The 17,718-nt window shown below is 43.5% G+C and overlaps 1 protein-coding gene across 2 annotated transcripts in view; it reads left to right on the top strand.

The window, feature by feature from the left end:
- LOC309568522 (C-Jun-amino-terminal kinase-interacting protein 4-like) overlaps positions 1 to 17,718 on the top strand; it is a 203,620-nt gene that overhangs the window by 148,249 nt on the left and 37,653 nt on the right. For both annotated transcript variants that reach the window (XM_082274207.1, XM_082274206.1), the window contains 3 exons: positions 6,708 to 6,794; positions 11,251 to 11,307; positions 13,435 to 13,579. In XM_082274207.1, the coding sequence (XP_082130333.1) occupies positions 6,708 to 6,794; positions 11,251 to 11,307; positions 13,435 to 13,579 (289 nt within the window). The remainder of the gene's footprint in view (positions 1 to 6,707; positions 6,795 to 11,250; positions 11,308 to 13,434; positions 13,580 to 17,718) is intronic.

The raw sequence follows: 17,718 nt of genomic DNA, 5'->3' as shown, positions 1-17,718 counted from the left end.
ATGTACAGTGGCTGACAGCATCCAATGTTCTCAGCGCTAGGGTTTGGTCGCTAGGACCAGCCATGTCCAGTAATTTTTTATGGATTACACTATGGGCACATATGCTTTTAATTTTTATCTTGATAATCAACCAACCCTGACCGGATATATCACTGGTCTCCTGGAGTTCCCCTGCATAAGGAGACGTAACATGTGCATTTGACCATACTGTATGATGGTCCACTCGATCTCCGGTAAGAGGCTTGAATACATGGTGATACCAAATCCTCTTTACACCTGCAAAACTACTCACCCCAACTTCCATTTTACCTGCTGATACAGTGCAGCCCTGTCGCATAACCCCCCCCCCCTCCTGTTCCTACTGGGGGGATGGTACACATACACTTGTACCACCCCACATGGCATATTTGTGCCAACTGCCACCTACATAGACACCTTCCTGCTTGTCATCACGTTTTCCCTTCTTGCTGAAGGGGGCTCTGTTCATGACATTGAGGACTTGTGAGTCCTTTCTGCTTTCTTCTACTACTGAACTATCTCACTGCTTTGGCTCCAAACCGTCACTGCTACTACTGCTTCACTTTTCTTAGGGATCTGATGAGGTAATTTGGGGTTCTAGTTGAGTCCCAGATGTGTTATAGCTTCCTTATTATCCAGAACCTCTTCTACTTTCACATGACTGTGTGTTCCCAGCCTCGTTTGTGGTTCATAATCTGTTGGTCACTGAAACTTTAAATCTAGATTTCATTCATTCAGTTTCTGTTTCAGGTTTCTCTCTTGGTTCCTTTTTCTCCCCAATTTCTATTTCTGTAGTTTGGTTACTCCCATCTGCTTTCCATTTCACTCATTTACTACTCTGGAGCTCTTCTACTTCCAAGCTTTAGTTTGTCCAACCCTGTCAGGGCAGTGTCTGAAAAGGACACACATATAGTGGAGTAGTCATCACCAACCCCACTGGCACTCAACACAGTACACCAACCATCATGGCACACGGCACACTTCACCAACCCCACTGGCACTTGACACAGTACACCAACCATCATGGCACACAGCATACTTCACCAACCCCACTGGCACTCGACACAGTACACCAACCATCATGGCACACAGCATACTTCACCAACCCCACTGGCACTCGACACAGTACACCAACCATCATGGCACACAGCACACTTCACCAACCCCACTGGCACTCGACACAGTACACCAACCATCATGGCACACAGCACACTTCACCAACCCCACTGGCACTCGACACAGTACACCAACCATCATGGCACACAGCACACTTCACCAACCCCACTGGCACTCGATACAGTACACCAACCATCATGGCACACAGCACACTTCACCAACCCCACTGGCACTTAACACAGTACACCAACCATCATGGCACACAACACACTTTACCAACCCCACTGGCACTCGACACTTGACAGCCACTGTCGTAACATCTGAACTTTTTTACCTGCAGCCAAATTTTCATCAGCCTCTTGTTTGGTAACACTTCATTGTTTTTAACCCATTCATAGGCCAGGGGCACAAATGTTTACTCATTTCTCTTTTAGGATTAGGATTTCCATCTCCTAAGATGATTGCTGCTGCAAGCACATACCCCCTAGTCCACAAGTTGTTCAGCAGCGCCCTGATCTGGAACAACAGAAATTGTCTGTCCCATGTTCACACAGAGCCCTTTTTGCATCCATCTATCCAAGGAGACACAGCTTTATCTGATGGCTGCAACATGGTTTCTCTACGCACATCATTAGCCATATGAGGCTGAATTATCATATTTTTCACATAATGAGCCTGTGGCTCTGTATTTTACTCTTGCACATTCTCACCACTGTGAATCTGCTTCTCTTTGAATGCTATAAAATAACTGAATATGCTTCATCCAGCCTCCTGGCTTACTCTAGCAGTGCCTCTGATATGGCTTTCAGGCTTAGGGCCTCTTTCTGTTTCCCCAAAGACCTCACAAGCACTCTGCACACCTCTAGCTGCCCCCTTGCAGCTTTACGGACTGTGGGTGCGGGTGTAGCCCTGAATGCTAGTCAGAACCAGCACAGCAGGTGGTGGTCACCACCAAAATTTGAACCCAGGGTTGGAAGTTTCATCCCACAGAATACTCTGCAAGGCTTCAAGCTCCAGGACCCTGACAAGGCTTTACCAAACAACTGCCAAGCCAGTTTTCTCTGCTTAACACAAACACCCATAGGCAAGAACCTGCAAAACTTCACGCTGATTGCCATTTTACTTCATGATGTGTCACAGCTCTGTCACAAAATAAATATATAATCAACAATATAATGACCTGTTCTAATTTGTGAGTAACAGTGTATGGATATCTATTGTTACTTTGACAAAGATTCTTTCTCCTGGAATCTGCTTCCTAATAGCAGATCAGAAGAAACTTCAAAGAAGTATGAAATCAAAAGGTGTCTCTTCACACCTTTCTGTGAATCAGACTGTCAATTTCTTTTCTCTGTTCATGTTTCAGTAACATAAGAAGTCTACTGATCATTACCAGTTCATTTTCATTTAATAACTTGGCTTTGATCAATGCAGCGGTGAGATTTGTATGTCTCATTTCAGGTTCTGTATTATATCATAGCAAGCAAATTGACTTAAACCCTTTTGAAAGAGTTCAACTAAAATGTCCTTGGATTGCCAGCCATGTGTTTGGGTATCATTGTACTCTATCAGTGTCAATTATAGTAATAACCTTAACTACTTTAATATAATGCACAGAAAGAAAAAACTATCATAGTGAATTTTCAAAATGTCAGACAACCGAGGAATTTGTAAGATAACGCTACCTTGGTAGAAAATGTTTTAGGGTAAACTAGGGATAAAGCTAGGATAGCGTGATCTATGACTGGTCTGTGTGGTCACTTGCGCTCATATCCTTTGATTTTGCTTGTATAGAAATTAATTGAAAAATGACAAGTAACTGGCTTTCCCCCGAGGACGTCCTCTCTGCCGAAACATGTTGGGAGTGACTACAATGCGTCATCATCACGCATGCTTGCTGACCGGCGGATGAGTCTAGTGCAGCCACACAGCCTGCTGCTAGTGGGAACTTTGTTGTATTTTATCGCCATAGGCAAAAACATTTTTAAGGTTTATTGCCCTGGGACTTGTTTGGTGCAATCCTTCTATCACTTACAAGTCTTATTTGATACTTGCCATTTTTCAGTAATTGTTTATGGATTACACTATGGGCACATATGCTTTTAATTTTTATCTTGATGATCAACCAACCCTGACCGGATATATCACTGGTGTCCTGGCGTTCCCCTGCATAAGGAGACGTAACATGTGCATTTGAGCATACTATATGATGGTCCACTCGATCTCCGGTAAGAGGCTTGAATACATGGTGTCACCTTGTGGTGGAAGCATTGCCTATTTGTGGATGTGGGGACACTAATGAATGGAGTGATCTGTGGACACTTGCCCCCCCCCCCTTTTTTTCTGAAATTTTTGTGGTGCACATCATTTCCTCGTTTAGCCCTTGTTTATGGGCTTTGACAGACTTTTGTTTTATTGTTTTTCACTTCATAAGTTTGACACTTTTATATTTCATTGATTTACGAATAATTTTTTCATGCTTTTCTAATCACTGATTTTCATTTATTAACGCTGCTTTATACACTTTCCTACACTTTTGCATTTTCTATCACAGATAGCTCAAGCCGAGCTCACCCGTATTATATATGTTGTAGCGTGAATATTTCATACGTTTTAGTTCTCCGTCTTCAGTGAACAGAGAGCCGGTGACTGCCGGTCACGAGTTCTCTGCTTTGCCTCTCCAGTGCTCACTGGAGCGCTGGGCTGTGCAGGGGGTGGGAGCTCCTGGCTTAAGCTCTCAATGCTACGCTGAGGCAGCTGCCAGTCAGGCATCTGAGCAGACCCAGGCAATGTCGGGATCCCTGCAGACCCGGGACCAGCTCTGTGACGTCAGCAGACAGCGGGCTTTAGCCTGTTGTCAGCAGAATCTGGGTCTCTTGAGTGCAGAACTAAGTGTACTCCTCTGACCCACAGGAGAGGTATACCCAAAATAACTTTGGCCTTAGTTCACCTTTAAAATGAACTATAGGTAAAACTTATTTTTTTTTTTTCATTTTGGATAGACAAGGGATGGTTATAACCCCTGTCAAATTTTCTGGTGTCCCATTACAGAGAATTCCCTTAATTTCCTGTCCCATAGCCAAACAGGAAGTGAGAGGAAATCCCTGCAAATTAACCACTTTAGCTCTGGAAGGCTTACCCAGCCCCCCTCCCTCTCCCACCCCCCCTCCCCTCCCTCTCCCTCCCCCCTCCCCTCCCTCTCCCTCCCCCTCCCCTCCCTCTCCCTCCCCCCCTCCCCTCCCTCTCCCCCCCTCCCTCTCCCTCCCCTCCCCCCCTCCCTCTCCCTCCCCTCCCCCCCTCCCTCTCCCTCCCCTCCCCCCCCCCCTCAAGACCAGGCCATTTTTTGCAATATGGCACTGCGTTACTTTAACTGATGCTATACCCATTTTATTACCCATCTTGGTGGTATTTAATCACCTCTGCATTTTATATATATATATATATATATATAAATATAAATATATGAATATAAATTAAAAAAATTGGAAATTTTACAATTTTGAAGAAAAAAAAAACTTTTTTTTATTTTTTTTTTTTACTTCCTGCTATGAAACAACATACCCAATAAAAAATTGTATTTCTTCATCAATTTAGGCCAATATGTATTCTGCTACATATTTTTAGTAAAAAAAATCCCAATGAGCATAAATTCATTGGTTTGCGCAAAATTTATAGTGTCTACAACTTATGTGATATATATACAGGAATATGTATTTATTTTTTACTAGTAATGGCAGCTATCAGCGACTTAAAGTTGGACTGCGGTATTGCAGCGGACAAATCAGACACCTAACTGTAACTTTTACTAAACTTTTTTGGGGACCAGTGACACTAATACTGTGATCACTGTACTAATGACACTGGCAGGGAAGGGGTTAACATCAGGGGCAATCAAAGGGTTAAATGTGTTCCTATGGAGTGCTTACTAACTGTGTGGGGGCTGTTTTTAATGTTTTGAAGGCAGAGAACTGTGTTTTTGTTTAGCAGAAACACAGGTTTACTACCTTTCCTTTTCACAGAACAGCGATCTGCCTTGTTTACTTAGGAAGATCACAGTTCTGCCTGTCTCCCCATTGATTGCCGGGTGCTGCTGATTGGCTCCCCCTGTGTCCAATCACAGCAAGAGCGGGTCGCCAGCGGCGTGTGCACACCCAGACTCGGAGGCGCAGGATCACATACAGGTACATGATCCTGAGTAGAGCGGCCCCCTGCCGCAGTAAATGTATGTGGGGCGGTCGGCATCTGGTCGAGGGAATTCCTTAGGGACCCCCAGATTAGCAGAACTAGTGTTCCCATTGAAAGATTTCCCCTTGATTACTTTTCTGGGGACAACCCAAAATTTGGGATTTCCTTTTACTTTCACTTTTAATGATAAACAGGACTAATAGAGAAAGTGAACTTCCCTAACAGGGGCCCAGACCGCAATATAAACTGACAGGTGTTCTAAGTTTTTCCTTTTTAATTCTCCTTTATGCTACGTTCACATCTTGGCGTTGCTATTTACAGGCGTTTTTTAGGTGTTTTTTTCAGGCATTTTACAGGCATTTTACAGGTGTCTTTGTGCAGACAATTTTAGGTTGACAAGTGACCAATGGAAAAAAATAAAAACGCCTGTAATCTGCCCAAAAAAGAAGCTCATGTACTTTTTTGAGCGTTGGGCGTTTTGCTTAAAACATCAAAACACACAGATGTGAACAGGGGCCATTAAAATGAATAGGATTTGTCTTGTTGGGCGTTTTTTGAGCTGATCCTAGAGCAGAAAAACTCCCCAAAACGCCTACATGTGAACTTAGCCTAATGTTCTGCTGTTCATATACAGTATTTGACAATTTTATTGACTGTCTTGGAACTTTAGGCTCTGTTCACACCTGAGCGTTATTCAGCTCGTAAAACGCTCATCTCAGAAGTCTCAAAACGCCCAACAAGCAAAATCCCATTCATTTCAATGGCCCCTGTTCACATATGAGTGTTTTGTCTCCAGAAGCTCAAAAAAGTACATGACCTTTTTTTTTGGGCAGATTACAAGCATTTTTGGTAGATGTCAATGCCTGCCTCCAAACACCTGCAAAAAACGCCTGAAAAACGCAAAAAAAAAGTGCCAGAAAAATGCCTGAAAACAATACGCTCAGGTGTGAATGGAGCCTTCCTCAATATTTAATCACAGCAGTCTGCCACACAGTTGTATTTCTTTCCTGTGACTTGCCAAACCATGAAAGCTGCTGTGGAAGTTCATCTTGATTCCATGCCAATTTAAACCATCAATTTGTTCACCTAAAAATGGGGGGGAAATTTTGAAACCATGGGTGACTGAAAGCTGCTGGGGGTCCCCAAAAATGGCAAGTGTATGGACAGAATACCAGGAATTTTTTAGAGGAGAGACGTCATTTCAACAACTTTCAATCTACTGAATCATGGAACTATACCACCAACAGCTTATGTAATGTCATATATGAATGCTGTGCTATTTGTTAATTGCTATTAGTCTTGATGCCAAAGCCTTCACTGTTCATATTGTGGTTAACTTTCTGTATCATTTTTTTTTATTTTTGTTTTTTTTTTCCTGTTTTTTCCAGGGGGATACACAAGCAAATAATGAGATCAACGGTGTTCCAGTTTTAGTACAACTGAGACTTTTAGATCAAAAGGATCCAAGCACAAAAGTAAGAGGCCTCCAAAGAAGTATAGGTCTGTTGAATGGAAGCTGCAAGGCTGTGCATGCCTGGAACCAAGGTTATAGTAGACCTACTAGACAAAAAATGGAAAGAAAGAAGATGGGGCTTTGCGGGCTAATGGGCTTTTCCTTCTTTCCACCGTTATAGTAGACCTATTGTTGAGGGGAAGGGGAATTTAAAGGTTCATTTTAGCCCAAGACCCAGAAGCACAAGGGATCCAATAAGTTGTTTCTAGTCATCTCTACAAGAGAAGCAAAGATCAGTAGACGTTGCCCAGCACTGCATAATAAGTAGTAAAGGGGAGCTGGCACAGTGTGCCTTTTGGGTGAAAAAAGGTTTGTTAGAGGGTCTGATTATTTGTTTCTGAATTAAAAAGCCATCAATGTATGGCCATATAAAGCTGACCTTTTCGCAAGATATTAACCCACATGTTTTATTATACACATTGCTTTATATAACTAAAATTATATAACATAACTAAAATTGTATAACATAACTAAAATTATATAACATAACTAAAATTATGAAATTCTCTAAAACTGTACCCTTTTCTGTAATAATGCATCCAGTTTATATGACAGTGGTCACAAGGTCCCTCCCAATTGGGACACCAATGCTTGGAAGCCAAACTCTCAATCTATAGCTGAAGTCATTCTCACAACATCCCCTGCATTGGCAGAGACCTTTGACTCGTGTGCCATGTGACTTGGTGCAAGATAAATGCAGGAAAGCTTTTTTTCTGTTTTAATAAAGTTTAAAGTGATTCTTTTTTTTTTTTAAATATCAAACATGTTATACTTACCTGCTCTGTGCAGTGGTTTTGCACAGAGCAGCCTCAAACCTCTTCTTCTCAGGTCCCCCACTGGCACTCCTGGCTCCTCCCCCTTGAGCAGTGCCCCAATAGCAAACTGTGGGGGCACTGATGCGTGCTCGCTCTCAAGCCCTTCTCTATGTCTCCATAACACACAGAGGCATGGCGGCTGCCCCCTGCTCTCTCCTCATTGGCTCACTGGCTGTGATTGACAGCAGTGGAGCCAATGGCTCCCGCTGCCGTGTCCCAGCCAATTAGAAGAGAGAGACATGGGACAGCCAAGGCTCCCGTGCACATTACTGGATCGCGAGGGGCTCAATTGAGTAGCACACAGGTTTCTTACCATAATGCAAAGTCTTTAAAACCACTTTAAAGGAAAACATTTTTTTTACGCTTTGGATAGAGTAGAGATAGATTAAAACCTCTTTCTGGTTTTACTGCTGTCTGTGCCCCCATTAGGGAGATTCACTCTATCTCTATTTGGTATGTTTAGGCTCTGTTCACACGACTTGAGTTGCATGACAATGGTATTCACATTATTTTCAATTTTGGGAAAGGTTCCTGTACTACATTGGTGTCATTCCAGTGTGATTTTGGCCCCAAAGAAACATCATCCAAGATGCACTACATAACACTGAAAGTCAGAAAAAAATCTGATCACAGCAGTGTGAACCTAGCCTTACTGTTATCATCAAAAGTGAAATTAAAAGAAAATCCCAAACTTTGGCTTGTCCCCTAGAAAAGTAATAGAGGGGAAATATTCCAAAGTAGACACGAGTTGTAGTGACAACCAGGGATTCCCTCACTTTGGAGGCATTTCCTCTCACTTCCTGTTTTGGCTGTTGGACAGGAAGTGATCTCCCTGATTTGGATATGGATGGCAAAAAAAAACCTGAAGACAAGCAGACTAAGGACATGGATTACTGGAACCATGTCCTGTGGTCTGATGGGACCAAGATAAACGTATCTGGTTAAAAGGGTGTTAAGCATGTGTGGCGGCAACCAGGTGAGCAGTAGAAAGACAAGTGTATCTTGCCTACAGTCAAGCATATTGGTCGGAGTGTCATAGTCTGGGGCTGCATGACTGCTGCTGGCACTGGGTAGCTACAGTTCATTGAGGGAACCATGAATGCCAGCATGTATTGTGACATAGTGAAGCAGAGCATGCTCTCCTCCCTTCGGAGACTGGGCCGCAAGGCAGTATTCCAACATGTTAACAACCCCAAACACACCACCCAGATGACCACTGCCTTGCTAAAGAAGCTGGGGGTAAAGGTGATTTACTGGCCAAGCATGGCTCCAGACCTAAACCCTATGAGCATCTGTGGGGCATCCTTAAACGGAAAGTGGAGGAATGCAAGGTCTCGAACATCCACCAGCTCCGTGATGTCATGTAGGAGTAGAAGAGGACTCCAATGGCAACCTGTGAAGCTCTGGTGAACTCCATGCCCAAGAGGGTTAAGGCAGTGGTGGAAAATAATGGTGACCACACAAAATATTAATACTTTGGGCCCAATTTGGACATTAGGCCAGTAGGCAAGTGGTTAAAGCATATACTCACTTTTAAAAGCGGTGTAGTAGCGCCAAACACAAGATAAATGTCATAAATATATCATAAAGCATATCAAAGGTAGAATACCGCGGTGTGTAAAGCGTGCTGCTTGTTCCAGGTCGCCTGACGCATGTCGTCAGAATAATTGACATCATGAGAGGCCTGTGATGATGTCAATTATTCTGACGACACGCGTCAGGCGACTTGGGAACAAGCAGCACGCTTTACACACCGCGGTATTCTACCTTTGATATGCTCATATTATTTCGCTATTTTGTGAGTACCATTCTTTTGTTTTAAATAAATGTCGATCTATGCAGTCTGCACTATTGTCCTCCTTTCTCTGTTGAGGTGTATTGGAGTTGTGATCCTATGAAACAGATCTGGTGGCATTTCCTGGTTTAACAGCTTGAATTATTCATCGCCCTCTATTTATTAGTATCTGGTAAGCAGATAGTGTGCACATCACGATTGGGTGTTGGCTTCATTTTCATCTGCACAACCGGGAATCGGGACCTTGTTTCTACTTTCCCTTCTCCATTTTATTGGACTATATATGGACACTTTTATCTGATTTTATATCTGACATTTATCTTGTGTTTGGCGCTACTACACCTCTTTTATATGTCTACCAAGTTTGTAATCAACTATCTAGTTGGCTGCCTTCACTAATTTATCCATATATATATATATATATATTTATATGGTCTTATTGTTCTTATATTGGGTTCAGCTGTCAGAGCGCAGATATCCCCTACTTTTTATATACTCACTTTTGTTGCCAGCGGTTTAGAAATGAATGGCTGTGTGTTGAGTTATTTTGAGGGGACAGCAAATTTACACTGTATACAAGCTGTACACTCACTACTTTACATGGTAGCAAAGTTTAATTTCTTCATTGTTGTCACATGAAAAGATATAAAACAAAATTTACAAAAATGTGAGGGATGTACTCACTTTTGTGAGATACTGTAGTAATAAACCAAATTCATATTATAATGATGTTAAGCCATATAAAGGTAAACAATTGACCTATGATGTGGAGAATAAAATATTTTGGCATCTCTGGGACTCTACGCGTTTCATGGATCCAAAAATGTCCACCCATCAGGAGTTTGATGCAGAAGAATATCTACAAATATAGGTATATATTAGAGAAAGACAATCCCAAATGTACAGGGGTATGCTACATTAATCCCCGCAGCAAGAAGGGGGAGGAAGGATTTCAAATGGCCTTATTAACTTACATATCGGCTCAAAGAATGGACCCAGCATCTGGGAGGGGAATGGGGCGCCAGGACAAACATCAATCCCGGGGCTGTGGTGGGAAGAGCCGCCCAGGCCAAGGGGAGCAGCCAAAGGGCAGACCAGGACATCAAGGTGCAATTCCATGGAGTGTGTGGGGTGATAGACATATATAGACCACGCTGATCTAAAATAAATTATATATATAGTGTATATCGGGGGCATAGCATATATTCAATGAGAGTAAATAATAATGTCCGAGTGGTGTGTCTAGTAAATCCACAAGAAAAGACTCCAAAGTATAATTATCCTAAGTATAATTGTGGAAAAAGCACCAAAGCAGAATGAAGATGGGAGTTCTGAATAGCTTATGGGATACATTCATAAACTGTGTGATGATCAGACCAAGGAGACCATTTTTTATCATAATAGGGCAAAGTATGGTAAAGGGTATGAAATATCTTTTCTACCCTGCTTATGGAGTCCATTTCGAGTTTGACTTGGGAGAGCGGATAGGGAGAGTTATTTGTTATGCTGGATAGGACAACTAGGCATGTATCAGTTTCTCTGCTATCCTATATATTTTTATAAAGCTGTATTATAGCAAAGACATTGCTGGGAACCAGATACACAACAGTCTGGTAAAAATAGCCCTGGCCCATGGACTCATGGGGAAATGAAACCAGGACTTCCTTTATTTTGTGTTTCTGCTGCTGCTTTGAAAGATTAATAGATACAATTTCATTTTAAATTATGGAGAATTGTTTGTCAGATCAGATGTACTGTAACATTTTAAATAGAGCTCTAATTTTATTTTATTTTCATTTTTATTACAGCTCTGGTGTGCCACAGGGGCACCTGCAATCAACCCAGCAAGCAAAGAAACCAAAGATGTAATGGTTTGATTTAAATAGAAATCTGTGTGAATTTTATTTTTACAGTGAGCATGCTGCTTTAAGAGGAAGTAAACCCTCCGAAAAAAAAAAAAAAAAAAACCTGTAAAGACAAAGGCATAATGAGCTAGTATGTATCGCATACTAGCTCATTATGAAATACTTACCTAAAAACGAAGCCCCCCGCAGTGCCGCCCGCTCAGCAACAGAACAGCCGACATGTTCGGCCGTCCTGCTTCCTGGATCGCGTCCTCCGGCCATCTGATTGGCCGGAGGCGCGATTACATCACTCCCGCGCATGCGCGCTGGAGCCGCCGGTCGCGGCACAGGGCTCTGAAGGAACGGCACGGGTGGGCGTTTCTTCAGAGCGCATGCGCTGATGACGTCATCGGCTGCATGCACTGTAAATATCTCCTAAACGGTGCATGTTTAGGAGATATTTATAGCACCTATAGGTAAGCCTAAATATAGGCTTACCTATAGGTAAAAGTCTTTAAAGTGGGTTTACAACCAGATCATGGTAATCCAATCACAGCGTTTTTTTATCATGTGATCACAGCTGATCAGTGTATACAGGAATTGCCAGTTGTCAGCATTCCTCTCCTCACACTGACAGCGCTTGAGGAAAGGAGAGCCGATTGCAGGCAAATCCACACAGGGGACATGTACACTGATAATCAGAGCACTGATCATCATTGTCCAGATTATCAGTGCAGCCCCAACAGTGTCCACCAGTGCTTTCAATCAGTGCCCACTAGTGCTGCCTGTCAGTGCCGCCTATCGGTGCCTGACAGTGTAGCCTCATCCGTGCACATCAGCAAAGGAGAACAATTTACAAAATTTTATAACAAAAACGAAGACCAACTTTTTTTTTTTTCTTTTTTTTTTTTAATTTTCGGTCTGTTTTTTTTTTTTTTTTTTTAGCAAAAAATTAAAAACCCAGTGGAGAATACAGTGCCTTGCGAAAGTATTCGGCCCCCTTGAACTTTTCAACCTTTTGCCACATTTCAGGCTTCAAACATAAAGATATAAAACTGTCATTTTTTGTGAAGAATCAACAAGTGGGACACAATCATGAAGTGGAATGAAATTTATTGGATATTTCAAACTTTTTTAACAAATAAAAAACTGAAAAATTAGGCGTGCAAAATTATTCAGCCCATTTAAGTTAATACTTTGCAGCGCCACCTTTTGCTGCGATTACAGCTGTAAGTCGCTTGGGGTATGTCTCTATCAGTTTTGCACATCGAGAGACTGAAATTTTTGCCCATTCCTCCTTGCAAAACAGCTCGAGCTCAGTGAGGTTGGATGGAGAGCATTTGTGAACAGCAGTTTTCAGTTCTTTCCACAGATTCTCGATTGGATTCAGTCCTCACTGAACTTCTGGAGAGAGTTTGCTGCACTGAAAGTAAAGGGACTGAATAATTTTGCACGCCCAATTTATCAGTTTTTTATTTGTTAAAAAAGTTTGAAATATCCAATAAATTTCGTTCCACTTCATGATTGTGTCCCACTTGTTGTTGATTCTTCACAAAAAATTACAGTTTTATATCTTTATGTTTGAAGCCTGAAATGTGGCAAAAGGTCGCAAAGTTCAAGGGGGCCGAATACTTTCGCAAGGCACTGTAAATACCACCAAAAGAAAGCTTTATCTGTCTAAAAAAAAAAGATAATAATTGCATTTAAGGAACAGCGTGGCATGACCGCGCAATTGTTGTTCAAATTGTGGCAGCACTGAAAACTGACCTGGGCAAGTAAAAGTGCCCAGTAGGCAAGTGATTAAAGCATATTTAAACCCAAAATGTAAAATATTGTAGCTTATTCGTCTTCCTATGTGGTGGCTGCATTCATTTTCTTTATTTTCAAGCTTATTGTTCTTTATTTTTACCTGGTGATCCTGCAATTAAATACATTTTCTGTCCTAGCAAGACACAGATGTCTCTCTGTACTGTATCTATGGAGGAGCAGCTTTTTGCCTGATTATGAATACATTATGTGGACTTTTCATACTACCCTTTTCTCTCGTGACACAGCCTCTTCTCTGACAGGAGAATCTTTTTGTACTAATTTTCTGGGTACACAATATTTATCTTTTATCTTTATTTTGTTTGCTATTATCATTTGCAGGCTGCACACCCCAGCTTAGTGTGGATATGCTCAGGTACACATTCTGTCAGTGAAGTCATGGTGATCGATGCCAACTCCTCGAACCATGTCATGGATCAATTTGTGATTCCCAATACCCATGTCCTTTGTGTAACCAGCGTGCCAGGTATTTAGGATTATAATTTTTATGAAAACTAAGTAGAGTTTCTGATCTTAAATGTAGGGATGCACCGAAATGAAATTCTTAGCCGAAGCCGAATAATAATGAAATGTTTGGCCGAAGGCCGAATACCGAACGCGGTGTTTCGCATTTTTTCCATTTATTTTGCCAATTTTTTTGTCCTCTCTCTTGTCCTCTCATGTCTCTCTCTCTCTTGTCCTCTCATGTCTCTCTCCCTAAATGTTACTGTAGGGAATGGGATTCAGTGCACACTGCAGCCTTGTACCATAGGGTTAATGTTAGTGACACTGTAGGGATTGGGAAGGATGCTAGGAATGGAAATCAGGAAGCATGCAGGCAGCCTTGTAAATTTTAATTGCAGATACAGGGCACTGGGCAGGTCAGGGTTAATATGGTAACATCAATTACTCAGTGTCAGTGTGGACTCGATCAGATTATACAGTGACAGACAGTCTCTCATAGTGGTGGTAGTAGGAGGCTGGAGGTGGACTAGTAGGAGCCTGGAAAGGAGCACAGCCGCATACATACATTACTCACTCGTGCACTGCAGCCCGCCCCACACATTCAGTGAGTCTTACTCTCCTCCCTAGTTTTTTCAATGGCACATTCAGGAAGCCAATCACGCCGTGAGTAGCGGCACAGCGGAACCAATCAGGTGTGCAGGCATGCGTGATTGGTTCGCTGTGCAGCTAATCACGGCGTGATTGGCTTCCTGAATGTGCCATTGAAAAAACTAGGGAGGAGAGTAAGACTCACTGAATGTGTGGGGCGGGCTGCAGTGCACGAGTGAGTAATGTATGTATGCTCACCGCTGAAGTGTCCCGGCTTCCCCTGCCTAACACGGAAGTCTGTGAGTCCTCCTGTCCTCCTCCGAGTCCCTTCCCCCTGTAAATATCGTGACCTCGGCGATATGAATATCGCCTACGGCCACAGAACGATAGTCGATATCATATCGACTATCGTTCAGCCCTATTGTTCGGCACAAAATTATTCTGCCTTTTGACTTATTCGGCCGAACACCGAAAGTGCTATTTTTTCTATTTTCGGCCGAATAATGTTCGGCCGCCGAATATTCGGTGCATCCCTACTTAAATGTATGCTCTTTTCGTCTTACAGTGTTACTAAATAATTATTATTTTTTTAAATTAAAATAACAAAAATGCTATACTCACCTGCAATACCATTGCACAGAGCGACCCCGATCCTCCTGTTCTCCGGTCCAATCGTCAGCGATCTTGGTTCCTCCTCTTCTCCTTGTGTCTCCATAGCAAGTCGTTTGCTATGGGGGCATACGGTGTCTGCTCACTCCCAAGCTGCGAGTGTGTGGAGCCGGGCTCCATAGACACACACAGCGGGAATTTGCCCCACCCCCCCAATTCCTCCTCACTGTTTTGGTTGACAGCAGAAGGAGCCAATGGCCCTGTGTGAAGAGGAAGAGAGGGGAGAAGAGATGCAGCCATGCACAGCGCTGGATCTCTTCTGTCCTCCCTACCCCCTTCACACAGGGAAGGGGTAGGACTGAGGAATATGAAATGTTTTTTACCTTAATTCAAGAAATGCATTAAAGTGGATGTAAACCCCATTCATGAAATTTGACCAGGGCACATAATTCTGTAGTGTTTACTTATCTCTCTCCAAAGCTCTAAGACCCATGCCTTTCTGGAGCTCCATTTCTCTGTTATTAGCATGATAACTTCTGAAAAGCTCTCCGACACATGAGATAAAGGCAACTGGAAATTTGTGTCGGGTGGGTGCATAGAGATAGGTTAGCAGAGAGCTGGTCTGTTCACAGCACAGCGCTGCATGTTTCTTCCTTCCTCTGCCCTATGTGGAGGAAGGGTGTGTGTACTGTAGCTGCTGACTTTAACCACTTCCCGCCCACCCTATAGGCAATTGACAGCGGGAAAGTGGTTGCATTATCCTGACCGGACGTTATATGACAGCGGCAGGATAATGGGCGCGCAGAGCGGCAATCAGTGATGCGGCGTGTCACTCTTACACACCGCATCTCCGATCTCGGTAAAGAGCCTACTGACCAATCACAGCTGGTCACATAGTACACAGGAAGAGTCGTTGATCGACCTTCCTTAGTTCGTGCCTGACAGGCACGAGTAGAGGAGAGCCGATCTGCGGCTCTCCTGACGTGGGGGCGGGTGTCTGCACTGGTAATCAGATCATTGATTACCAGTGCAGACCTTCGGGGGGGGTTGCCACTAGAACCACCAGGGATGCCCACCCATGACCCCAGGGATGCCCACCAGGGATGGCAATCTGGGCTCAGGAAGCCCGCCAGTGCCCTCCCCATCAGTGCTGCCCGCCAGTGCCCTCCCCATCAGTGCTGCCCATCATTGCCATCTATCAGTGCTGCCCACCAGTGCCCATTATTGCCCACCAGTGCCGCCTATCGGTGCCGATCAGTGCCACCTATCATTGCCCATCAATGCCGCCTATCAGTGCACACCAATGCTGCATATCAGTGCTATCTATAAGTGCCCATCAGTGCTGCCTATCAGTGCTGCATATTAGTGCCACCCCATCAGTGCCTCCTCATCAGTGCCTGTCAGTGCAGCCTCATCAGTGCAGGAAAAAACTTATCTATTTACAAAATTGTATAATGTAAACATAACTTTTTTTTTTTTTACTTTTCGGTCTTTTTTTTTATTTGTTTAGCAAAAAAGAAAAAACCTTGCGGTGATCAAATACCACCAAAATAAAGCTATATTTGTGGGAAAATAAATGACATAAATTTGGTTTAGATACAGTGTTGCATGACCGCGCAATTGTCATTCAAACTGCAACAGTGCCAAAGGGGCTTTAATTTATGCCATTCATTGTTTACTATTGTGTTGATCACTGTGATTGGTCACAGAGATCACATGGTACAGACAGGGTCAATCACAGCCTATCTGTACCATGTGATTAGCTGTGGCCAATTACAGCTCTTCACAACAATACACAGTGAATTAATCAATTTCATTCAGTAAAAATGGTTGTTTATAACAGTGATATTCACTGTTTTAAAGAATCGTAGTGTGAAAAAAAAAAATCCTGATCTTCTCCCCAGAGTAGTGCAGTGTTACTATGATAACACTGTATTGCTCTGGTCACAGTATGTGGGAAAAAAAATGTAAAAAGATTGTAAAAAAAATTATTATATATATAATACTATTTTTATTTTTTTTACATACTGTCACCAGTCCCTGATCACGGCCACACCAGTTATATGATGACGTTGTATGATGGTGACATATAAAACTGTGGAAAAAACATTAATTTCTTTTTCGTTCATTGACGGACACAGCTCTCCAGTATTCAGAACCATAGGGTTATATTGCCCCCGATAATCTGGATCCAGTGGTCACCCCAGTCTGGCCAGCGAGCACGCGCAGACCACAGCTCTGTGCTGGATGGGGGCTGGCCTGTGAGTTAAACGCCTTGCGAGGTCGCATACAACCCGGGTCTCGGCCTGCGTCGCAGCATTCCTGCTGACCAATAGCCCCCCATTTTAATGGCGAGGAGGTTCTGTCTAGAGCAGTGCCTGCCTGGTTTCTGGTATAGTGAGTAGCTGTCCCCCTCTCCCCTGGAGGGTTTTGGGGTGAACCCGGACCCCCCCCGAATGTTGGCGGTCCCTGTGGGTCACCTGGCCCCCGCCTACCCCATCTGGGGTATCGTGGTGGGTTGGGACAGTAACTGGGGCTGGTGTGGTGTACGGTACCTGTGGGGGGGGGGGGGTACTGGCTGCTATGGGGGCCTGGTTCCCCCATTTCCTTGCTGTTACATTTAGGGCTCCAGGGATCCCTCCTGGGTCCCTGGGAGCCTCGTAAAGCGGCGTGTTTCAATGGCCGGAGGCCATGTTTGTGTAGTCAGCGGGCTACGGCCATGACAGAGGAGCCTCTGGGTGGCGATTTCAGCTATGGGAGCTCCTCCTTTTTCCCTGGTGCTGACTCCTGGGTTTTCTCTTTACCTTTGGACACTGCACGTGGAGCAGTGCATCCTGGTGCAGATGTTGCTACACTGGTGAGGTCCCTCCCTCAATCTTCAGGTTGTGGGGTGCTCTGCTTGCTGGTGACCTGGTGGTGCGACCAGCATGATGGGGGTGTCCCTTAGCGATGCTAGACACTTTT

This window comes from Pelophylax lessonae (genome assembly GCF_965119305.1).
Source record: "Pelophylax lessonae genome assembly, chromosome: 12".
Lineage (NCBI taxonomy): Eukaryota > Metazoa > Chordata > Amphibia > Anura > Ranidae > Pelophylax > Pelophylax lessonae.
Note: the sequence above shows the minus strand (reverse complement) of the source record. Positions and strands in the feature narration are given on the sequence as shown.